This window comes from Chionomys nivalis, chromosome 6 (assembly GCF_950005125.1).
Source record: "Chionomys nivalis chromosome 6, mChiNiv1.1, whole genome shotgun sequence".
In the NCBI taxonomy this organism is placed as follows: domain Eukaryota; kingdom Metazoa; phylum Chordata; class Mammalia; order Rodentia; family Cricetidae; genus Chionomys; species Chionomys nivalis.
This window is the reverse complement of record NC_080091.1, coordinates 2,319,641-2,346,241: the sequence shown is the minus strand read 5'-3', so window position 1 is coordinate 2,346,241 and position 26,601 is coordinate 2,319,641. Positions and strand designations below refer to the sequence as shown.

General features: G+C 38.4%; 1 protein-coding gene across 1 annotated transcript in view; it reads left to right on the top strand.

Annotated features, from left to right (window-relative positions):
- LOC130875604 (leucine zipper protein 2-like) overlaps window positions 1-26,601 on the top strand; it is a 143,971-nt gene that overhangs the window by 115,932 nt on the left and 1,438 nt on the right. The window contains exons 6-7 of the mRNA XM_057771621.1: window positions 19,038-19,100; window positions 25,394-25,456. Of these exons, the coding sequence (XP_057627604.1) occupies window positions 19,038-19,100; window positions 25,394-25,456 (126 nt within the window). The remainder of the gene's footprint in view (window positions 1-19,037; window positions 19,101-25,393; window positions 25,457-26,601) is intronic.

The window sequence follows — 26,601 nt, the reverse complement described above, 5'->3', positions numbered from 1 at the left end:
CTACGCCAATACAATGAATAAGAAAACAATGGAGAATCAAGAAAGACAGAGGAGTGAAGTGCTTTGTTTTTTGTGTTGTTTTGTCTTGAATTTACTTGCTTTTTTGTTTGTTTTGTTTGTTTGTTAACTAATATTATCTGTACTTTTATTTTTATGTTATTTTATTGAGAGGGAGACACTACAAGGGTGAGTATGGAGGGATCGGGAAATGAGTATGATGGAGGTGCCTGATGTAAAATTGCCAAAGAACTAATAAAAATTATGCTAAAAAAGGAGAATGCCACAAGTGTCAAAGACAAGGGATTGAAGGGATTGGATATTTGTCAAGACTTGTATCTGAATCATGATTTTGCTTCAACTTGCAAGGTAGACTTAAAAGATTTTTTCAGTCATTGTATGTGTGCTCTCCTTGAAATCTTACAGGCTCCATCCCTTGAATTAAAAAAAAAGTCTTGATGACACATCAAGCATTAATATTTTTTTTATTTTTTTATTTTTTATTTTTTTTTTTTTTTGGTTTTTCGAGACAGGGTTTCTCTGTAGCTTTAGAGCCTTTCCTGGAACTAGCTCTGTAGACCAGGCTGGTCTCGAACTCACAGAGATCCACCTCCCTCTGCCTCCCAAGTGCTGGGATTAAAGGCGTGCGCCACCACCGCCCGGCCAAGCACTAATATTTATATAATATTCTGTTCATGTTTATTGAGTATTTTATAGAAAACAACTAAAAGTATATATGTATGAAGCTTCTATTTGTGATATATGAAATAAAGACATTTAAAATTTTAGCCCAATAGAGGTGGCATGATGATCCAATGAAATAATATATTCTATAAATCATTTTGTAAAATCACAGCCACAAATAAATAACAAACACTAAACATGTTCATACAGAGACTCACACTCAAAAACCAGCTTTGTTTTCCTGTTATTATTTAGTGGTGGCAGTAAAAGCTGATAGAGGGTCTCTCTAGCATACTTCATCTCCAGTAATACACAGAGAAAAAATCTATACTGCTAAAACCAATGCCAAGTTTATTTCATACAGAGTTGTGTATAGGTCCACTATTTTAAAAGCAGACTTAATAATCTTAAGATCAATTACCAATCATCTGGAACAATGTGCCAAAATTTTCTATAACTTACCTTTCTTAAGATTAAAATCTGATGTCCCTTTCATGTTCAGTGCTCAGTGTAGCAATTCCAGGTTTATTTCCTACAGGATAGTTGCACAGATCTCAGGGACTCTCTAGCTTCTCCTCTCAAGTCTTTAGTCCCTGGACAGCTCCATTGTGTTTGCCTCCCTTTGACATTTCTTATTGTTTGTCTAACTCCTAAACTCTTTAAACACAGAGAAGCCTCACTGCCTCCACAGATCAATTTAGGAGGTGCTGAACTACTTCATGAGCAGTGAAAGAAAAGGTTTGCCATAAATCTTACTGCAGTATAGAAGCATTTACATTATTTTATTTCTGTTACAAAATATCTTAGAAGACAACTTAAGGACAAAAGGACTTATTTCCTCTTAGAGTCTGTATAAGAAAAATCCATCATGGAAAGAAGGGAAGGACATGTTGCATTTATAGCAAGGAAGCAGAAAGCAATCAATCTAGTGCTCATGTTTTTTCTTTATTTCCCCATTTTATTCACTGCCAAGCTTCAGCCCATGGGATAGTGCTGTCAACAATAAATTTGGGTCTTCTTTTTTACCTAAACCTTCCTACAGTAGTATTCAAAGACAAGCCCAGAAGTGTGTCTCCTAGATGACTCTAAATCCATTCAAGTTCACAGTAAATATAAACCTTCACACATGCAGAGATTACGCATATACGGGCACAATCCAACATATCCAAACCATAACTCCTTTGTAATGGAAATGAATTATTACTAACAGAAACAGAATGTTCTGTCTTCAAAAAGATTTGCTTGGTTCAAAGGTTGAACAAAGGGAATTCACAGAAAAAAATGTGATTGACTTCAGTAGAGTCTTACACTAAACAAGTATTTAAACAGAAGAAAAATTCAGCAAGTCATTGGTTCAAACTACTCCTGAAATCCTCCATAATGATAGCCTGTACAGATTCAGAAGTGCCACCCAGAAGTCACTCAAGTTACTTCCCTGTTGATTCAACAAGATGACTCTGCATTTTCACAAGATGAATAGCACATTAGTGCCATACAAAATTAAAATGTATTATGTGCTGACCCTATGTTAGTCACTGAGCATGATTTGCTTGTTAATACATTATCTGCAAAGTGAGTCATAATATTTCTATTGTTTCATGAATTATATAAATGCACACAGAGAGAGAAAGGTAGAAATTTTAAGATTTTTCTTGATGTGGGAAGGTCATTTGTTAATCTGTTGTTTCATTGGTTAATCAATAAAGAAAGCTGCTTGGTCTGATAGGTCAGAAAATTAGGTAGGTGGAGTAGACAGAACAGAATGCTGGGAGGAAGTGAGGCAGACAACATGCCTCTACTCTCCAGGTCAGAAACGATGAAGCTCCAGCCCAAGATGGACATAGGCTAGAATCTTCCTGGTAAGCCAAACCTCGTGGTGCTACACAGATTATTAGAAATGGGTTAGTTGAGATGTGAGAGTTAGCCAAGAAGAGGCTGGATATAATGGGCCAGGCAGTGTTTAAAAGAATACAGTTTCCGTGTTATTATTTCGGGGCAGAAGCTAGCCAGGCAGCCAGGAGCCAGGCGGCAGGAACGCAGCCCGCAGCTCCTTCTACATTTTCTAAAGTTGCAGGTTATAAAAAGTTGATGGAGGAAGGTCATTGGTTAAAAATAAAGATCACGCATAATAGGCTCAACGTCCCCTATTCATGGCTAGAAACCAAATATGAATGAGTACATCCCATGTTCCTCTTTTTTGGGTCTGGCTCACCTCACTCAGGATAGTGTTTTCTATTTCTGTCCATTTGCCTGCAAAATTCAGGAAGTCATTGTTTTTTACTGCTGAGTAATACTCTAATATGTATATATTCCATACTTTCTTCATCCATTCTTCCATTGAAGGGCATCTAGGTTGTTTCCAGGTTCTGGCTATTACAAACAATGCTGCTATGAACATAGTTGAGCATATACTTTTGTTGTATGATAGGGCATTTCTTGGGTATATTCCCAAGAGTGGTATTGCTGGTGAACCCAAAGAAAAACATTTAGGCGATGAAAGGAGACAGAGACAAAGACCCACATTGGAGCACCGGACTGAAATCTCAAGGTCCAAATCAAAAGCAGGAGACAGAGCACGAGCAAGGAACTCCGGACCGCAAGGGGTGCACCCACACACTGAGACAATGGAGACGTTCTATCAGGAACTCACCAAGGCCAGCTGGCCTGGGTCTGAAAAAGCATGGGATAAAACCAGACTTGCCGAACATAATAGACAATGAGGACTACTGAGAACTGAAGAACAATGGCAATGGGTTTTTGATCCTACTGCATGTACTGGCTTTGTGGGAGCCTAGGCAATTTGGATGCTCACCTTACTAGACCTGGATGGAGGTGGGTGGTCCTTGGACTTCCCACAGGGCAGGGAACCCAGATTACTCTTAGGGATGATGAGGGAGGGGGACTTGATGGGGGAGGGGGAGGGAAATGGGAGGTGGTGACGGGGAGAAGGCAGAAATTTTTAAGAAAGAAAGAAAGAAAGAAAGAAAGAAAGAAAGAAAGAAAGAAAGAAAGAAAGAAACTGCTTGGCTCTCATAGGTTAGAACATAGGTGGGTGGAGTAACAGAACAGAATGCTGGGAGGAAGAGGAAGTGAGCTCAGATGCAGGGCAGCTCCTCTCAGAGCCAGAAGCGATGAAGCAAGCCGCCAGGTCAGACATGCTGAATCTTTCCTGGTAAGACTGATGCTACACAGATTATTAGAGATGGGTTGATCGGGATATGAGAATTAGCCAGTAAGGGCTAGAGCTAATGGGCCAAGCAGTGTATAAAAGAATACAGTTTGTGTGTCGTTATTTTGGGGCATAAGCTAACCAGGCAGCCATGAGCCGGGCTGTGGGAAGAGGCCTGCAGCTCCCCACTACAGAATAGCCCCCAATGTGTGGACAACTGAATCCACAGAAAGCTTGGGAAAGAATAGAGTAAAGCATATTTTCTTGGTAGCAGCAATTTCTTGGTTCTGTTCTGCTTGCTAGAGGCAAGCAAGTGCTCTCATCTAAGAGAGGCTTCCTGACTCAGCTTTAGCTGCAAAATCTTGCAGCTCTCTTAAGAGGTCTTGCCACAAAACACTTAAATGGTATTGATAAAAGCTGACTGCATGCTTTTCGGTTTTCAGCCGTAGCAGGAAAAAATGCGCTGTTTAAAAAGGCCTTCTTTTTGGGTCGTCCTGCCAGGGCAAACTCTTACTGTCAGCTACAGAGAGATCATTTGAGTGTTGTAGCTTGTTTGCTGGCAAGGACCTTGAAACGCCACAGAGTTGTGGTGATAAACATGGCTACAGCTGGTACCTCCGCCATGAGGCTGGAAAGCTAAGGAATGGGCTGGATCTAGCCAGCAAAGCCACGGCTTTAATCCTACCCATATTGCTCAGTAATTTAAAGGCTCCTGTGGTCAGAAAAAGAAAGAGATACAGTAAAGAGAGATTCAAAGACAAAGAAAACCTTTAAATAATTTACAGTGTACGTAAAAATATATGCAGGCTAAATGTTAAAGTTCTTAAAAAAAATAAGGAAGAAAGAGAGTAGTTGGGTGTGGTAGTACACACCTTTAATCCCAACACTTGGAGGCAGAGGGAGATTGATCTCTGTGACTTCAAGGTGTGGTAGCACACGCCTTTAATCCCAATGCCTGGGAGGCAGAGACAGACAGATCTCTGAGAGTTCAAGGACAGCCCTGTCTAAAGAGTTATTCCAGGATGAAGATATACAGAAAATATAAAATAAAAGTAAAAGTAAATGAAATAGAGGTTAAAATAAAGCCACACGAAGATGGAAAATACACAGAGAATCTTGATACTGTATGCTATTATGCTCTGTTTGAATTGTTTGAATGCTGAGGAAGGAGCAACAGCTGCTAAAAGATATTTGTTTATAAATGTTGCTGAACTAATTCAAGATAGATATATTCAAAATACCTTGACTTCAGAATTTGGATCTAAGGATATGATACTTTGGAAAAGAGTTTCTTCTTTTGTTTTCACAGAGGATGAGACACTGTGGATTGCTTCTTCGATCCCAATATGGTATGATAGACCACGCCCTCCTGAAAGGTTGCTGTGAACACCCTCAAAAAATTACTTTGCTCAACTGCCGACTGAGATGAACCTAGCAGACAGGTTATCCCATAAAAGACCCGAATAACAGCGCCCCCATTCAGCAGGAAGCAGTTTGGAGAGAAATAACTACGTCCATATTCCCAAATATTGTTTATAAATGTTCTTTTACATTTAAAGGGGGCTATGATATAGGTATGAATAATTTGCATTGATACGGATTTTGCTTTAGTGATTTAGATTTAAGGTCAATTTTGTTATATGTATATGTATTTCTGATCTTGATTAAGGTATTGTAATTGTGTAGTTCATTTAAAAATGTAATGTATGTAGGTTGTAATAGATAATCATTAATAATAGTCAAGTTTGTAGTCATGTTAGTTAGATTTTCTAGATGTACATAGATATATTTTAGATAGGCATTCTTCATATCTTTCAAAGATTATAAAATATGGCATTTTAAGTGTTTTAATAACTTAGGGTTTTCATGACAATGAGACACGTCTGCTCCTGGCAGCACCAATCTACTTCAAGAAGAAAGAAGATGGGCATTGAAGAGACACCTTATGGAGTTTGATAGCCATTTGAGCAAGAAACTGCTCTTGCCTGGATTATTGTATAAACTGGACACAGAGAACCCGCAGAGAGAGGACTACTGAACTTGCCTAAAGGTGAGATGATCTTTCGGGGTTCCTGATTCATGAAAGAGTCTGCGAGACATTCTGCAGGACACAGCAGATAGTGACTGAACTGCCTTTGAAATTTCCTCCTTCATGGAAATGTTTGCTGGAAACTATGGGCCTGTAGGCCGAAGATGGATGCCCCAACGGTACAGAGAAACTTTGGGTGACTGTCCAGGCAGCGAGATGTCTCTGTCATTTCTAGAGTTTGAAAGTTGCTTATTTTTTGTTTGCTTAGGTAATATTATATCCGTCTGGAGTCTATGATGGAGTTAAAGAATATATAGTTATAGTTTTCCTTAGTTATGATAAAGATAAAATAGATGTAAATATTGTAATTTTTACTTGATAACTGTTTTGTTATATGTAATTTTGCTATGTTAAAGTTAAAGCCTTCCTTTTTTTTTGTTTAAACAGAAAAAGGGGAAATGATGGAGGAAGGTCATTGGTTAAAAATAAAGAAACTGCTTGGCCCTCATAGGTTAGAACATAGGTGGGTGGAGTAAACAGAACAGAATGCTGGGAGGAAGAGGAAGTGAGCTCAGATGCAGGGCAGCTCCTCTGAGAGACAGATGCTATGTTCCCCTCTCCCTGGCAGACGTGATGAAGCTCCGACCCAGGATGGATGTAGGCTAGAATCTTCATGGTAAGCGCTCCTTGGGGTGCTACACACATGAATAGAAATGGGTCAAGCAGTGTTTAAAAGAATACAGTTTGTGTGTCATTATTTTGGGGCATAAGCTAGCCAGGCTACCATGAGCTGGGGCGGCAGGAACACAGCCCACAGCTCCTTCAACAAAAAGTAGGACTAATACAAGTTTTATGACCAAAGGACTGAGTTACTATTTGATATTGTTTTCATAGTGTTAGGAGTGAATATGATGTGAAATGGAACTAATTAGTGTAGCAAATATGTAATTCATGTACTCAGTATATTGAAACTTGTTAATAATTTGTCTTACAGCAAGTCTTTAAGACATTAGCCTTCATTCTCACCCATCCCGGGTTCTAATATGTAGACACTTCCAGAGATGACCATGAAGTTCCCATTGCCTCATACCTGTATACACTGTGGTGTGCAGGGTCAGTTCATCTGTAGAGGTACCAAAGTTTGTTTGGCACTGAAGCTAAATGCCATCATCTTGAAGCTCTCTTATGATTTGGAAGAAATCAAACCAAATTTAGTGCACAACTCTATTCCTAAAATAGCTTCAAGGAGAAAACTTCATGTACTTCTCAAGTTTTGATATGTCATTCGACAGTTTAAAATTCAAGTTATTGAAGTCTACTTTGAACTGAAACATCTGCCCAGCTCTGGAGTTGGCATGGCCATGTGGTGATAGCCTTAATTTTATATTACTGAGTGGAGTTGTTGCCAGATTTACTTAATTCTGAAGCAGTCTGCAAAATTATGATCTTTTAAGTTAGCAATTAGTCTACACAAAGACAAAACCATACCATTATATTCAAACAGAGGAGTGATATTGATACAATTTTATTTGCTATAGTTTTGTTCCAATCAAGAATCCTTCCTACCACATACTATGTTTTTATTTATTTATTTATTTATTTATTTATTTATTTATTTATTTTGGTTTTTCGAGACAGGGTTTCTCTGTGGCTTTGGAGCCTGTCCTGGAACTAGCTCTGTAGACCAGGCTGGTCTCGAACTCACAGAGATCCGCCTGCCTCTGCCTCCCAAGTGCTGGGATTAAAGGCGTGCGCCACCATCGCCCGGCTATGTTTTTATTTGAAATAATTTTTTTATTCTTTTTTACCAAAGATATTTAAGGGTGTAGAGTTCTGATTTTATATTTTATAGTATTTTTGTGTTATTTTTCTTCATTGTTAACATGGAATAATTCTAGAATTCCCTGAAGTCAAGTATTCTTTCATGAGCTAGAAAAATAATTTTAAAAATATTCTGCATATATTTACCTTGGCTTACAGGCAGTTGAGAATTCTAGATGTGAGCCAATATCCTCCGATTTATTTACCATTTGCTTTAAATCTGCAGGAACTTTACAATTATATTCTTTAATGAAAAGGAACTGGGGTAATTGTATTCCTTTTATTTTTATTTTGTAACTTTCTTGTGAATAGGAAATCAGAGAGATTAGAAATTCATAATGTAAACTACATCCTTATAGTAGGGGGCCATTTGTTTGTTTCCCAGCTGCCCAGTCTCCTGAAATAACCACACAAAACTGTATTAATTAAATCACTGCTTGACCTATTAGCTCTAACTTCTTATTGGCTAGCTTTTACATCTTAATTTAACCCATTTCCATTATTTTATATTTTACCATGAGGCTCGTGGCCTCCTGTAAAAGTTCCTGCATATCTGTCTCCAGCAGCGGCTCCCTGGCTTCTCTCTCCTCTGCCTCCTTTCTCTCAGCATTCAGTTTAGTTTTCCCCACCTAGCTAAGTTTTGCCCTGCTATAGGTCCAAAGCAGTCCTTTATTAAAATCAATGGTATTCACAGAAACAGCGGGGAACCCCACATCACATCCTGACTTCACAAACACTAGTAAATTGGCATACATTGATGGATTTCTGAAATAAACATGCCTGGCTTAGATCTAAGCCTGGAATACCAAGGACTGTGAAAGATTTCTTTAAGTAGGTAGGGAAGTGGCATGCATGTTCATAAGGTAAAATTTAATCTCTAATGCATCAATGTCAGGAGATAATGGGTCCCTCAGGATGCTAAGAATGCAAACAGATTGTCAGGGAAGTGTATCACCAGGGGGTTCCTCATCAAGTGACAAGTCAGCTAAAACTTTGGTCTAGAATGTTCCAAACTCTAGAATCATTTAAAAAATTAATATCCATTGATTGTAAGTTGCTTTACCTATGGCATTTCATGGCATCAGCCTAAGCTGATGAAGAACATGATTTTTAAAATGTTGTATCTGCCAGGGGTTGAGGAGTGATGTGTCCATGTTTAAATATTCACCTAAACCTTGTGGCTTCTACAATGTGCAAGATTTCCATTTTCAATGTGACATATTTGAAAGAATAAAACCATTTTGTGGCAATTTCAAAAAAAAAAACTTCTAAGCAAAAAGAGATATGAGCCTAACGCAGTCCATTAAAGTTGCCTATGCGTACCCAGAGTTAAGAGGCCCTAAAATAGAAAATGCTTTCCCCAGCAAGACATAGCAATGTCTCTGTTTATTTTGGATATAACACTGCAGGTGTTTTTCCTTAGTTTAGATTTAATTGCACTCAGGAGACATTCATGTACAATTCTGCATATTTTCAACATCCTGGCCACAGTGGTATATTATATTTCATTTTAATTGAAAAAGAAAGGTGATAAATACATTTACGTACAGTTTTATTTGATGATATAAAGTTTGCTCAGCATCTAATTTTCATCATGAAAATTCACTGAGACCCCATCATTCCACCTTGTAATTAATGTATGGATTCATTGCTTTTCACTGGTTGCTACTGACTCTGATTGTCCTTTTCATTTCAAGCCTATTTTTTATTAAGTCTCTCAGGATTTCTATCTATTATATACAAATCCCTCCCTAAATTTTCACTTGCAAACCATTAATCATTATTGGTAGCTGATTAGCATTTTATTTTATCTGGAAGTATATTCTAAAACATGGAGACTCTGGGCAGTTCTCTGTTGCTGTTTCCTACATTCAGAGAAGAGATACTGGACTTGTGGTTTTATATCTGTTTCACAAACCAGAGAGTGTGTACCTCTAGGCTACTCTGTGAAGTGTGCAGAAATCTCACCATCAAAGATGAAAACCAGATTTAACGGATTTTATTTGGTTGCATCTCTGCAGAGATGCCTCAGTGGTTTCTATGCAGTAATTTGTTATAGAGACCCAGGTTCAGTTTACAGCATTCAGATGGTGACCAATGACCCCCTCTCATGCCAGTTCTTCAGGATCAGACTCCATTTTCTGATCTCTGCAGACACTGACTATATATGGTGCATTGTCACATATGCAGATAATACAACCATAGAAATAAAAATGGCAAGAAAAAATGAATACACTATAGTGTGTTTGGACTTAAGCTTTAAAACACAGGCGGTGTGTATTATTAAGGAGCATCCACAAGCATTTCAAATGTAAGTACATGCTGGATTGCCAAAAAAAAAGTGTAAGGATACTTTTGTCCTTAAGCCACTCCTCTTCTGAGCACCACCCAGTTGAGAGTCAATATCTACATAAGCAATTCACAGGGTCTTCTTTTTATTTCAGAGTCATACAGTGCAGTGACTTCAGCCTGACATCCTAGCAACTTCACTTTTCATTTAGAAGAGCTGCAGACCAAGGTCATGCATGATATATACTAAATTTATTTTTGAAGACCTGTTTTATGCTGTCAAGTTAGACTGTGGTAGATAACAGCACAAGAATCACAGGTTTCAAACTTAAAACAGATGCAGGAGTTCCCCATGCATGCAGAGGAAGTATCAACTGTCAACGTTCCTTGGGAGTAAATGATAATTTGTGAACATCGAATAACACACTTGTAGATCATGGTCTCCCTGCCTTGAGATGAGAAAATATTTATGTCCTATCTTATCAGATATTCATGCTATTACTTCCTTTCCATTCCCAAGACTTGTCACAGAGGATCACAGGGATGCTGGTTTGAAGGTCTGTGTTGAGGATGCTCAACTGTGGTCAGATGAAGAAATAGGGCAGACATACGACTTTTGGTGGCGAATATTCAGGGTTACCCTCAGCAATGTCACAATCCATCAGCAAGTCCCCTCTACTCTTCCATCCATTCACATTATTTTCTGTAAATGAATGCTGGAGGCTACTGCTCCTGGCACTGGAAGCATCGGAATATCAGGCAGAGATTCAGTTTCAATTAAGACTCAAAATTCGAAACTGAATATAAACAGCAGGGAAATGAAAAGCACAGCAATATAAAATAATGTTCCATCTTATAATAGAAAACTTTGTAACTTTTGTACCCACACTCTTGCATGTGTGACAGACTGTCCACAGCTCATGTCATGCTGCTTTACATATTGATATTCTTTTACTTGGACTGTTTGGCTCTGAAAAGTCTCAGTGAAATACTAAATACCATCAAAGTAACAATGTAGATTCTGAAAACAGCACATAATCACATCATATATTTATCTGAAGTGTTCATTGACTTTTAGATTTAAATTCACACATGTAAATTTTATCCAATTTAATTCAAAACGTGGATATCATTATTTTTGCATTTTAGTTAATATTACATTAACACAGTCAAAAACCTTATAGGATTTGTCATTTCCATGTAATCTTATGCAAGCACATGAACATATACATATGTGTATTATACAAGTACACGGATTATTATCATTTTTCTAAAATTTGGAGCAGAATTTTATATATTTCCTTTAAAAATTTATTTTCCACATGAGCAATATGAATATACATTACAGAGATGAGTTATGGATCTAAATTATTCGTTGTCAGTGCCTATGTAATGAGCATCTGTATTGCATTCTTTGTATCTCTTGTCTTCCCTAATTAGGAAAGTGGATAATTTAAAAATATTTAGTACACAATTTATGTTTTTCATTTCTAAGACTGAAAACAGAGCCTGAAAGACAAATATCACAGCATAACTAAGAATGAACTTAACACTCGCTATTAGTAAGCGAAAACTTTAATATTTTTTTTTAAATCCCTTTGTATTGGTCACCTACTCCTGTGGTGGGGGGTCTGTTCAGATGTGTGCTTAAGATATTAAGTGGCATTCCTTTGGAGAAAACTTGTTTTGCCTTTGACTACAGATGTCAACTGCAAATAGCTTCTTGGTAGGGAAGGGACTCTATGTCCACTTCCCTCTCTTAGTACTGGACCCCATATTTCTTTTTTAATTTTTTTTTTGCTTTGAAAGAGAAAGAGGAGAGAACATAAATTTAGTTGGGTAGGGAAGTAGAAAGACTTTAGGAAGAGTGGGGGAGGGGAGGATAAAATCTGATCAAAATATATATATTTTTTTATTCTTTTTTACTTAAAATTTCCAACTGCTCCCCGTTTCCCATTTCCCTCCCCCTCCTCCCACATATTGCCCCCTCCCCCCGCTCCCCTCCCCTTATCCCCACTCCACTTCTCCTCCCCCTAGTCCACTCCCCCTCCCTCTCGATACTGAAGAGCAGTCCAAATTCCCTGCTCTACAGGAAGACCAAGGTCCTCCCACTTCTATCTAGGTCCAGGAAGGTGAGCATCCAAACAGGCTACGCTCCCACAAAGCCAGTTCATGTATTAGGATCGAAACCTAGTGCCATTGTCCTTGGCTTCTCATCAGCCTTCATTGTCCGCCTTGTTCAGAGAGTCCAGTTTCAACCCATGCTTATTCAGTCCCAGTCCAGCTGGCCTTGGAGAGCTCCCAATAGATCAGTTCCACTGTCACAGTGGGTGGGTGCACGCCTCGTGGTGCACCCAACCACTGAGACAGGGGGGCCGATCTATTGGGAGCTCACCAAGGCCAGCTGGACTGCTACTGAAAAAAACATGGGATAAAACCGGACTCTCTGAATGTGGTGGACAATGAGAGCTGACGAAAGGCCAAGGAGAATGGCACAGGAACTTTCATCTGGCGATGGATCGAGAGAGAGACAGAGACCCAATTTGGATCAACCGTCTGAGCTCTTAAGGTCCAAATGAGGAGCAGAAGGAGAGAGAACATGAGCAAGGAAATCAGGACCACGAGGCGTGCACCCACCCACTGTGACAGTGAAAATATATTTTAATAAAAATATTAAGATTCATTTTTCTGCTCCTCATTTGGACCTTAAGAGCTCAGTCCGTTGCTCCAAATGGGTCTCTGTCTCTATCTCGATCCATTGCCAGATAAAGGTTCTAAGGTGATATGCAAGATATTCATCAGTATAGGATAGGGTCATTTCAGGTTCCCTCTCCTCAGTTGCCCAAGGTACCAGCTGGGGACATCTCCCTGGATACCTGCGAGCCCCTCTAGAGTCAAGTTTCTTGCTAACCCTAAGATGGATCCCCTAATTAGGATATATATTTCTCTGCCCCGTATCCACCCTTCCTATATCCCAACCATCCCATTCCCCCATGCTCCCCCCATCCTCCCCTTCTCACGTTTCTCACCCCATTTCCCCTTAGCCCAATGCCACCTCACCCGCAAGTTCCCAGTTTTTGCCCGGCAATCTTGTCTACTTCCCCTATCCAGGAGGATGACTATAACATTTTTCTTTGGGTTCACTTTCTTATTTAGCTTCTCTGGGATCACAAATTATATGCTCAATGTCCTTTATTTATGGCTAGAAAAAAATTATGAGTGAGTAAATCCCATGTTCCTCTTTTTGGGTCTGGGATACCTCACTCAGGATAGTGTTTTCTATTTCCATCCATTTGCATGCAAAATTCGAGAAGTCATTGATTTTTACCGCTGAGTAGTACTCTAATGTATATATATTCCACACTTGGATGTCCCCAGTTAGTTCCTTGGGCAGCTGAAGAAAGGGAACCTGAAATGGCCCTCTCCTATAGCCATACTGATGAATATCTTGCATATCACCTTAGAACCTTCATCTGGCGATGGATCGAGATAGAGACAGAGACCCAATTTGGAGCAATGGTCTGAGCTCTTAAGGTCTAAATGAGAAGCAGAAGGAGGGAGAACATGAGCAAGGAAGCCAGGACCACGAGGGGTGCACCCACCCACTGTGACAGTGGAACTGATCTATTGGGAGCCCACCAATGCCAACTGGACTGGGACTGAATAAGCATGGGTTGAAAACGGACTCTCTGAACATGGCGGACAATGAAGGCTGATGAGAAGCCAAGGACAATGGCACTAGGTTTCAATCCTAATACATGAACTGGCTTTGTCGGAGCTTAGCCTGTTTGGATGCTCACCTTCCTGGACCTAGATAGACGTGGGAGGACCTTGGTGTTCCCGCAGGGCAGGGAATCTGGACTGCTCTTCAGTATTGAGAGGGAGGGGAATGGAGTGGGGGGAGGATAAGAGGAGTGGGGATAGGGGGAGGGGAGTGGGGGAGGGAGTAATATGTGGGAGGAGGGGGAGGGAAATGGGAAACGGGGAGGAGGCGGAAATTTTAATTAAAAAAGAATAAAATAAAATAAAAATAATAAAAAAGATTTATTTTTTCTTTTCTTTTTGAGATTATAACATACGGCATTTCCTCCCTCTAAACTCTCCCATACACCCTTTCTTGCTCTCTTTCAAACTCATGGCCTCTTTCTTCATTAATTGTTGTTATGTGGATATATGTATGTGTATAAATATAACATGCTCAGTCCATTATAGAGCTACTAGGAATTATGTTTTAAGGGCTGACCATTCATTATTGGCCAAGTAGCTGGTTTCCTCTCCTGTAGATAAAACTATTTCACCTACTCTTAGCACTCCTTAGTCGTCTATAGTTCTTTATGTAAAGTAGAGACCCTGTGGTCTTTCTCCTGTCCACTTGGCATGTCTATCGTTGTTATCTTTGTTCAGCTCATGCTGTAGAAAGTCATGTTAATGAATCTTCATAAGCCTTGTAGACAGTATTAGAAGACACAGTCTCATAGCAAATTCTGTGATCCTCTGGCTCACAGTCCTTCCAGCCCTTCTTCTGTAATATTCCCTGAGCATTAGGTGTAGGAAATATGCTCTAGCTGTAGCCACTGACACCGAGCTCAACAACCTGCCTTTTCATTGGTTCTTATGTAATAGTCTCTGTCTTTTGCAAAGAGAAGTTTCCTTGATGTGGAGTGATGACTAGACTTATCTGTGGGTATAAGGACAAAATTTAGAATGTACTTAAGATTATGCTTATCTAGCAAAGTCATAGCTATATGTTCTCTTCCAATATCCATAACTTCACACAAGTCTTGTATAGTTGCCTAGGTTTCCAGTATCAGGCATGATTTGCCTCTTACTGACAAGGTCTTAAATCCAATTAGAGAGTTCTTGGTTATGGTCAAGGTATGCTCCACCTCTGTACCCTTCATGTTGTCCTATTATGCTGCTTGTTCTTGTTCATAAGTGTCTCTCTTAGTCAGTGTTCTTTTGCACTGAAGAGACACCATGACCTCAGCAACTCTTCTAAAGGAAAGCATTTAATTGGGACTTGCTTAGTTCCAGAGGTTTACTCCATTGCAATGATGGCAGAAAACATGGTGGTTCACAGGCAGACATGGTTCTGGAGAAGTAGCTGAGAGTTCTACATCCTGAACCTCAGGCAACAGGAAGAGTTAGTAAGGCACTGAGGCCTAGCTTGGTTTTCTGAAACTTCAAAGCCCTCCCCCAGTGATACACTTTCTCCTACAAGGCTACACCCACCCCCAGCAAGACCACACCTCCTAACTCTAAGTAGCACTACTCCATGATGACCAAGCATTCAAATACATGATCTATGAGAGCCATTCTTATTCAAACTTGGTTGCTTCCCTCCTTCACAAGCTTGCATTGCTCCTTCTAGCATTATGAAAACTAGCCCTCATAGAAGAGACATTCATGGCAGTTGCAGCCTAAAGTCCCTTGAGCCCTGTGTCTGAAGGCATTCTTATTTTCTGGAATAGGTACTTCCTTACATTCTACCTCTCTGGTCAAAGGAAGGGCAATAGCAGTGTAGTCTTTATGGTTTAGGAGTCCTGAACAACCCTGACCAACTCAAAAAAGGGAAGACCATGCCTTGCCAAGGTCAGCACAGCTATTAAACAACACAGAACCTGGAAAGGAGAATATTGGTAGACAGAAACACAAGACTTGGGGTTCACTTGAGGCCAGCTGGCCTGGGTCTGAAAAAGCATGGGATAAAACCGGACTTGCTGAACATAATGGACAATGAGGACTACTGAGAACTCAAGAACAATGGCAATGGGTTTTTGATCCTACTGCATGTACAGGCTTTGTGGGAGCCTAGGCAGTTTGGATGCTCACCTTACTCGACCTGGATGGAGGTGGGTGGTCCTTGGACTTCCCACAGGGCAGGGAACCTGGATTACTCTTAAGGATGATGAGGGAGGGGGACTTGATGGGGGAGGGGGAGGGAAATGGGAGGTGGTGGCGGGGAGAAGGTAGAAATCTTTAATAAATAAATAAACAATAAAGTGCCAATCTGGAGAAAAAAAATTTATTAGTTTTTAATTTTTTTTCACTATTTATACTGGTTAACATATATTACATATATATTGTTTATTATATATGCAAATATGTATATATTCATATACATACATATGGAAAGTATAGAAATATATTAATTTAACGGTTACATATTTAATTGAAAAAAAATGAATTCTCTGCTTAATTCTAAGAAGGTCTACCTTACCATGAAAGTTAAGAGTCATATTAAAATGTCATTTCCCTGAATATTAATCCTTTCATTTTCTTTTCTTTGTTTTTTAATTCAACAAACATTCATTTACAAGTTTCTGTATAATATGTGTTGGACTAAGCTCTGCCGTTGCATGGAGGAGGAGAAGGGACAAATAGACCTCTGCTTTATTGTATCTGCATTCTAGTTCAAAGACTTTTCTAATTGAAGTGTGGGATACGCTAGTCCTATGCAAGGTCTTTAGGATAAAGGCATAAATTATTCTAAGTTCATCAATCAACATCTGCTCTGTTTCATTATGTTTCCTTTATTAAAAACAGATTTATTTTTTTTTCTCACATAAGTCCTGATTACAGTTTCCCCTCTCTCTACTCTTCCTAGTACCTTGTACCTCTGTCCCATCCAGATCCACTCCCTTTCTGTCTCTCTCCTGAATACAGACTTCTAAAAGATAATGATAAAATAATATAGATAAAACAAAAACTAACACATTAAATGTGGGCAAAAAAATGAACAGGAGAAAAGAACCCAAGGAAAGGAACAAGAAACTGAGACCCAATCATTCACACAGTCAATAATCCCATAAAAATATTAAACTGGCAGCCATAATACACTTGCAGAGGATGGTATAGACCCATGCAAGCACTGTGCAGGCTGCCTCAGTTTCCATGAGTTAATATTAGCTTTGTTCATGCTTATTTAGATGGCCTTGTTTTCTTGGTGTCCTCCATCCCCTCTAGCTCTTACACTCTTTCCTCTTCTTCCAAGGGATCATTTGAGTCCTGAGGGGAGGAAATTGATGGACACATCCCATCTAGGGCTGAGTGTCCCAAAGTCTGTCACTCTCTATATAATATCTGGCTGGGGATCTCTGTATTTGTTCCCATCTGATGCAGGAGGAATCTTCTCTAGTGATAACTGAGGAAGGCATTGATCTATGAGTATCGCTGAGTGTCATTAGAAGTCACTATATCCGGGAGCTGGGTGGCAGGAACGCAGCCCACAGCTCCTTCAACAGAATGGTAGAATTTGGTTTTATCCTGTGCCATGGGCTATCTATTCTCTGGTTCTTGGTAACCCTACCAGTGTCAGTTATAAATACCATATCTTGCAGTGAGCCTTAAGTTAAATCAGTTATTGGTTTGTTTCTCCAACCAGTTTTGTGCCTGTGCTACCATTGCCTTAACATATCATGCAGATAGGACACCATCAGGGATCGTTTGTGGCTGGCTTGGTGTTTAAGTCTATCTTGTGATGATTTAAGGTATTTTCCTGTACCAATGGCTGTAGAAACATAGGGATGAAAACTCTATGTAAGCGCCAGCTCAACATCTGCATCTTCAATGAGTTGTGTAGGTGTTACTTTCAGCAATGGGGCCTTGCCATCAGTTTGACTTCTTTAGCTAATAACTCAACTAATTAGTGACCCAATTCTGGAACTGGAAGCTTCATTTGGTGATAAGTCAGGATGGCCAGTCAGGACTCTGCCTTTCCCACTATTTAGCAGTATAATTTAGATCACTTTCAGCCTTCATATATGTATATATTTTAGGAAGCTTCTACTAGATCAGCCTTCCATAGTCCTCAAATGGCCTTTAATTTCAGCTGTCTCACCTACATTCCTTCCCTTCTCCCCTTCTTCCCTTCTCCCCTCCCTGTCACCACTTGATGCCTCCATTCTGGCCCCCTTAGTCCTTCTATAATTCTTTATTACTATTTCCTAACAAGTTTTCTCTGTACCCCCTCATCCCTTGCTCTACACCTAACCTCTATAGTTAGATGAAGTGGAGATTGATTATTACTGGCTTAACTGCTAATATCCACATATAAAGGAATGCACACTATATTTGGCTTTCCAGATCTGAGAAACCTCACTCAGAATGATTTTTTCCTAGTTCCATCATTTATCTGTAAATGTAATTATTTCAGTTTTCTTTATCTGAGTAATACCCCATTACACACCCCATTTTATCTTTTCATTCATCGACAGAGACCTAGTTTGTTTCCAGAATCTGACTATTAGGTAAAGGCAGCAATGAACATTCATTCTGTAGTAGGATGAATCATCCTTTGAATATATCCCCAAGAGTGGTATAGATTCATCTTGGGGTAAATCAATTTCCATCTCTCTGAGGAATTATCACAGTGATTCCCATACAGGTTGTATAAGTGTGTACTACTACCAGCAATGGAAGAGTATTTCTTCTAGTCCACATCCTTGAAGCATTAAAGTTTACTAGTTTTATTGATCTTAGCTATTTTGACAGGTGTAAGCAGAAATACCAAAGTAGTTTTGATTTGCATTTTCCTAATGATTAAGGACATTGAAATTTTATGTGTCTCTCAGCCATTAGAGTCTCCTCTTCTGAAAATTCCCTGCTTATAACTGCAGACCATTTTTAAATGGGTTATTTGTTTTCTTAATATCTAGTATTTTATTTACTTATATATTTTGGATATTAGCCCTTTTTGGATGTGTATTTAGTAAAAATCGTTTGCTTTCTGTAGGCTGCAACTTTGTCTGGATGATAGTATCCTTTGCCTTATAGAAGCTATTCAGTTTCACAAGGTACCATTAATTATTTGTTGATCTTAGTGCCTGCATTAACAGTATTCTGTTCAGGAAGTCATTCCCTATGCCAGTGAGTTCAAGACTATACCCTACTTTCTGTTCTAGCAGATAGTTTTAAAATGAATAGTAAATTCTTTAGATAACCTGTAACTTTAGTCTGTGAGTCAAACAGAGTGATGTGGCTAAATTAAATGATGAAGTTCTTAATAACTTACCACCTTTTGTGTAAAATTCTCTTTTCCTTCCTCAGAATAAAAGCTTGAAGAACAAATTGTTGTCCGGAAGCAAACTGTGTGGGATTCATGCAAAAGAAGTGAGTAAATATGAACTTTTCACAAGTGTAGCTGGTTAAGATTATTACTGAATCAAATCTTGTATAATCTAAAGAACTAATGGCTTTTCCCCTAACACAAATGAAATACTTGATACAAAATAAAATACATTTTAGTTTTGGATGCTTCTAGTTATTCCAACATTACACAAATGAAAAAATAAAAATGTACCCAATGTCATGTTCATAAACTGAATTTTTAACACCTATCTCATTGTATGAACCAATTCTCCCCAGCAGGAAATTATCAGATGCCCACTGTATTTTCCTTAAGCTTTGTGACATTTATATACCACCAGCAAAGTTCCTGGGATTATATTAGTTTACCAGATAAACAGACCTGCTTATTCTATTTTCTGTGCAATTAGATTTTCTTATATATAACTCTAGGAACAACAAACATTTAGTCACAATAGTCAGTTTTATCTAACTCTGACCCGATGGTAAGTTCAAAATAGAAACAAAGAAAACCAGCCCTCAAATCACAATCCGAGAGAACCTAGAAAACAATGAGGACCCTAAGATACACACACACACACACACACACACACACATATAGATCTAATCACATGAGTTGTGGGGTAAAGGGAACACCCTTGCATTGCTGGTGGGAATGCAAGCTGATACAGCCACTTTGGATGTCAGTGTGGCAATTTCTCTTAAAATTAGGAAACAACCTTTCTCTAGACCCAGTAATACCACTTTTGGGTGTATATCCAAAGGATGCTCAATCGTGCCACAAGGACATGTGTTCAACTATGTTCATAGCAGCATTGTTTGTCATAGCCAGAACCTGGAAACAACCTAAATGCCCCTCAACCAAAGAATGGATAAGTAAAATGTGGTACATTTACAGAATGGATTACAGCACAGCAGAAAAATTAACAACAGCTTGAATTTTGAAGGAAAATGGATAGAGCTAGAAAACATCATTCTGAGTGAGGTAACCCAGGCACAGAAAGACAATTATCACATGTACTTACTCATAGGTGGTTTTTAAACAAAGAAAGCTAGCCTAAAAACCACAATCCCAGAGAACTTAGACAACAATGCAGACACCAAGAGAGACTTGCATAGATCTAATCTACATGGGAAATAGAAAAAGACAAGATTTCCTGAGTAAATTGGGAACATGTGGACCTTGGGAGAGGGTTGAAGGGGATGGGAGAGTCAGGGAGAGGAGCAGATAAAAATGTAGAGCTCAATAAAAGTCAATTAAAAAATAGAACTGTATCTTGTAGGAACTATTAAGGAGAGTAGTAAAGTAATAGTGAAGTTTACAAGTAAATGTAGTTTAAAGACAAGCGTGTCTGTGTCTCAGGGGTACTTAGAAAGCATACATGAAGAAAACTTACCCACTGAACATCCCATGAATTATAAGGAATAGACAAGGAAGCATTTCCATTCCAGGAAGACCTGATGTCTATGAAGAAAATAGGAAGGAATGAAGCTTAATAAAAGAAAGATGACTTTACAGTTTGAAAGTTGACCCCTCCAAAGATGTCCAGAAGGGAGACCAAGAGTTGTTTAAACAGGTCCATCATTGTCTAACTATGAAATTACCTCATTTCCCTTATGTGACAAATACCTTTCCCATCACCTTTCTATAGATGAAATAGGGGAGTTAGGAAAAAATATGATCTCCCTTACTTTCCTGCTTTTAAGAACAAGGTCACATGCTTAAGCAATATGAGAGCTCAAAATATATTCTAAGACAAAGCCATTATCTAGAACACTATACTTCAAGCTTGCATGTAATATGATCATTTGGAGAATAAGTTTCATATATATATATATATATATATATATATATATATACATATATATGTATGTATATATGAGAATGAATGAAATACACTGTAATTTGGCATCATATATACATATGGATGGATATATATGGATATATGTGCATATATGTATATATCCATCTATATGTGCATGTATATATATATATATGACATACATACATACACACAATGGATTAGGACATAGAAAGTAACTGTTGATTCTCTATAAAAAAAGGAAAATATAAGTGGTTAGTTTGTGGATCTGATGCAAGGAAGGAATTCATTTAGTCGCATTTTACTGTTTGGACAGAAATCAGCATGACCTTGTTCATATTATTGAAATTGTTGAAACAGGAAAAATGGGCATCGGGATTGTTTTGAATACTGTGATATAGTAAATAGAGTGGTGTTTTGAATAAGAAGTGTCTAAGCCAGGTGTGGTGCAGGCATCTGTGATACTAACACCTGGGCTATAAGACAGGAAGATCAAGAGTTCAAGGTCACTCTAACCCACAACACTGATTCTTGAGGGAGACTTGAACCATTCAAGACTTTATCTCAAGAAACAACAACAAAAAGGGAAAATATCTGGATAAAAGTTACACTGAACATGTTATCACATCCCCACAAAACTCAAGTAAAGGGAAGAAGGGGGCACTAGAAGTATCACTGGTGTTTAGAAAATTAAAGAGTTCCTCCATTTATAGTTTATCCTCTTCATTCAAGAATGTTCCTAATTTCCCTCAGCTCAGTGAAAATTAAATCTCATTTTTTTTCATCATTGTGTTATTCATGTTATCACCTTAATGGTTGAAATGCAGTTAAGTTCATATAATTTATTCATTTTGCCATATCTTGTTAAATATTTATAGAATAATATCAGAGCTCAGTATTCTGGGTTAAAAGGGAAATGTTTACACTGTCAAAATAGTATTTTAGAATAATATGCACAAAATTTTATTATTTGATTCATCATTATTTCTTAAAACAAAGTAACAATCTTTTGTGCTGGAGACTAGCTGAAAGCAGCTCATCATCTCGGCCAAGGGCTCTCGGCTCTGTACCCACACAGAAATGAAACACACTGTGATTTGGCATAGAAGACCATGTAATGTGGCTTTTCCTGGGGAGACGTGAACAAGTATGTATTCACTGCACATAGGGAACTAGAAGCAGAATGAATAGAGGCAGCTGCATCTCTGGAATCCTCACCACAGCATGGGTAGCAGATCATGAAAGCTGCATCCCTCTGGCTTTACTGCACGACCAAAGACAACTTAGTGAATTAGAGATTCCCCTCTACCCCGAAATCACCACTGTTTCTATGACCTTGCTCGACACTGCCAGGAGTCTTCTAAGTTCCTGGACTTCCTGGGCATAGTGAACGATAATTAGCTTCCCCAGTCTTCAGAACCTCCCTCCTCCCAGAGCTAATGTTTCAATCCAGAGAAAATAGTTATACTGCAAACATTATAAACTGCAAACCCAACACCATCTGCCATTGCTACCACTATTATTTCATAAAGGGAAAGTTACTTGAACATAAATGTGTAGGAAAGAATTTCAGATTAGACTGCTGTCTCGTAAATAAGAACAAGGAGCTAAAATGTTCTGTCATGACTGCCTACAGTATCCTCATCCTCCAAGCTGTCATTGTCATTATCACAGCTTTAATTAGCTCATGCACATGCAGACACTTCATGACCTTCATGATCTTCATGACCTGATATTTGGAATTGCATTTACAATTAGCAGTGTATTAAAAATAAAGTCACTGAGATTCCAAATCTTGTATAATTTTTTAGAGGCTTATCCTTTTTGATAGTTTTAACTTATCAAAATATTGCTAACAAGCTAAGACAGTTAGCATGTTATATGTTTCAAATTAGCATACATTCCATAATAGATATATTACTTTAGATGTATTGTTTTTGAATAATCTTTATGAAAACCTAAGAAAGGATTTTGCTTATCACCATACTGATAATTTGTCTGGACTATGAAATACAGATGACATGAGAGTACAAAGAATTCATATCTTCATGATAACACAAGTGAAGAAATCAACTACGAATCTACCATGTTGTAGTCACTAAATGTATACACACATACACACATCAAAATAAAAAATAGAAAATAAAATCTCAATTTAATTCTCATTTTATATACTAAAACCATCACCTAATGTTTCTTTAAATATTTGTTGTTATAATGAAATGTTTAGATCCTAATGCATACCTTCTATGCAAATAGATTATAAGTGGATATCAGAAATAGTTGACATTAGTCCTTCACCTCTTCTGAGAAACTCCAGCACTAATTATCAGGACTGGAGATGGCACTGAATGGGTTACACAAATACTTACTATGAGCAGCAGTGACCTGCTGATTCTCACCCACACTTATCAACTCTATTGAGAGAAAGACTTTCCCTGAGAGACTCTTTGGCTTGGGTAAGAGTCCTGAAGACCAGGTAGAACAGTATTGCTCATTAGGAAAGTGAGTGGCCTAAGTAATGATAACTATGTGAATTAGAATTGCCATAGAGATAAACTTAGTGTGAGACAAGGCTCTGAATCGGTTATCATTATTTCGGACACTTGGGAGACTTTGTAATCAAAATAGTTATAGGAAGTATTAATGTCAACATAAAAGCATAAGTTCCAGAATTTGAAGGGTCATGTGCAAATATTCTTCATTAATAGCCTCTGGAAAACCCATGTTTTTACTAGTAAGTTTCAGTCTTCTGATCATGAGCATAGTACTTTTATCTGCCACTATTAGAAAAAGAGAATAACTTTTGGTAGACATGGGATGCTTTAGAAAAGAAAAATGAAACGAGAAATTCAAATAGTTGGCTTTGTTACCAAACATTTTTAAGAAATACTTATAATTTAATTAAAATATAAATATATCATTCCACCTGCCTCTTATTCTTTCCAAGCTCCTAATCCCTGCTCCCTCTCAAATTCACAGGCTATGTTTTTTTATCCTTACTGTTACATATACATATAAAAATATATAAAAACATTCTGTTAGTTATGTTTAGTGTTGCCTGCATATGTATGTTTCTAGGGCTGATGAGTTGGTATCTGGGGGTTCATCCCTGGGGAAGATTAATTCTCCTCTCCATCCTGCAATCTGGCCTGGCTTGGTTTTGAAAGGCTTGGTTAATGCTGTCACAGTTGCTGCGAGTCCATAAGTAGAGATGTCCTAGACTGCTTCACGAAGTCTCACATAATTTCAGATCATACAGTGTGCTCTTCTTCACATTATTCTGACTTTGGAATATGGGCCAAAAAAGGGAGCACCTACCATTCTTCATTCTGTTTTATATATTTGCCCCTTACCATATGTATATGTGAACATGTGTTTACGTATATGCCCATGTGGATGTTTCTCCCCAATGAAGTAAGCGGATCTATTATTTCAAGAGTAAGAACTCAGTGAGCTGAAGTACTCTATAGTACTGGTAACTGCGTCTTTTCTAAAAGTTTCAGAAGACATAGTCTCCTTCTCCAACTTACAGATAAATTATAAGGATGCAAGTAAAGGTGTTTAGCAATATGTCACTGGGAGCAACTAAGTTTGTTAAACATTTTTATATTTGTAAGCATCTTGGTATAAAGCGTGGTCCTGTTCACCCTTGACTAATGGAGTTTTTCTGGCATTCTATCTGTTTGTTTGCTAGTGTCTGTTGAAAATACAGTGGACTAAATGCTTCCATGAATTTACACTCACGGATCTTAAAAAGCAATTCAGTAAAAACAAAGATAAAGGCATCCATATACATGCCTTTGTGTTGTAGGAGGTTGCTTGTTCATTTCCTGGCTTCACAGACACCAGAAATAACCTCACAGAAACAATATTATTTGCAATACTGTTTGGTCTATAGCTTAAGTATATTTCTGGCTAACCCATATCTTAAATTAACTCATCTCCACTAATCTGTGTATTGCCATGAGGCTGTGGCTTACCCTGTAAGGTTTTGTCTGTCTGTCTCCAGCTGGGCTATGTGGCTTCTCTCTGACTCTGTCCCGCTTTCTCCCAGCATTCACTTTAGTTTTTCCCTTCTTAGCCCTACTCTACCCTATCAGGCCAAGCCAGTTTCTTTATTAACCAATGGTATTCACAGAATACAGAGGGGAATCCCACATCACCTTTGGCTCTTAAAATTAGATTTTTTTAATCATGCCTCATTACAGATATTTTGCATGTTTGTGTGTAAAATAGAAGACAGAAAGTTATTTAAATAACACCTTTGTAAACATATGACTTTTTAAACAGACTGAAATCTTGCTTCCTGGCCCAGATGTCTACTTGTCTGATGTCAAAGCTAAATTTAGTCTTCTCTGTTGATTGCCCAAATTATAGGCTTCTGCTTAAGTAGGCTAAAGGGTTTACTCCTATGCAGTGTGGAAAATTTAAATATTCAAGACTGAAAATAAAAGTTAGCATAGGCACTAATGCATATCTCTGCTTTTACAGTCGGAAAAAATCCAAGCCCAACTGAAGGAGCTCCGTTATGGGAAGAAAGATTTATTATTTAAGGTAAGCATCTTGGCTGCTTTTCCTCCTAAATGTCTGCCCAACATCTAACATGCTCAAAATAGGACTTTGGCTAATTGAAATTTCCTGGACATTCTAAAGAAGAATTACTCTTGGCTGAGTTGGGGTTCCCTTCGTTTTCCTACCTATTAAGGAAAGCATATAAGTAAATCACTAGGCCCTTTGGTTGTCCAAGGAAGATTTGGTTCTAATGTATTTAAAGCTCCTCTTCCTAAGGTTTAGCAGGGTTGCCTTTGGTATATGCTCAGAGACTAGAGGGATAGATTGAGGAAGTTTTTGCACATACAGTTGACCTTGCAATCTTCACAGAAGTTTACTGACATTCAGTCATGGGTCTGTTTCATCAAAACCTGAATTTCAGAAATCTGCATCCACTGAGAATGTGAAGAGTGGAATCTTTAGGGATTCACGGTCCTGAATTCCTGGACTTTAGGAGCATTTTCTTCTGTCACGGGAGGTTTTGCAGATATGACTAAATTACAGACCTTTAAAGGGAAAGATTAGGTTTATTAGCACTGATTTAAATATTTGAATCTTTTTACCAATGAGGCAAGAATGTCAAAATGTCAAGAGAGGAGTGAATGCGGTTATAGAAATTGCAGAATAAAGGATAAGGGGCATAACCCCCAGCTTCCTTGATTTAACCCTGAGAACAGACTTTCTATCCCATCAGCCCACTTTCAAATAACCACATGGAGATTTCTTTCTTTCTTTCTTTCTTTCTTTCTTTCTTTCTTTCTTTCTTCTTTCTTTCTTTCTTTCTTTCTTTCTTTCTTTCTTTTATTTTCAAGACAGGATCTCTCCGTAGCTTTTTGGTTCCTGTCCTGGAACTAGCTCTTGTAGACCAGGCTGGCCTCGAACACACAGAGATCCGCCTGCCTCTGCTTCCCGAGTGCTGGGATTAAAGGCGTACGCCACCACCGCCTGGTGAGATTTCTTATTAATTATAAAAGCTCAGCCAATAAATTAGAATTGCTCCTAATGAGCTCTTACAACTTATATTAACCCATTTTTATCAATCTATGTGCTGCCACCTGACTCCTGTTATGTACCTGTCCTCTTGAATGCCTTGTTCTCTTTCCATCTGGCTAATGACTGCCCTTCTTAATCCCAAAGAGCTCTCTCCC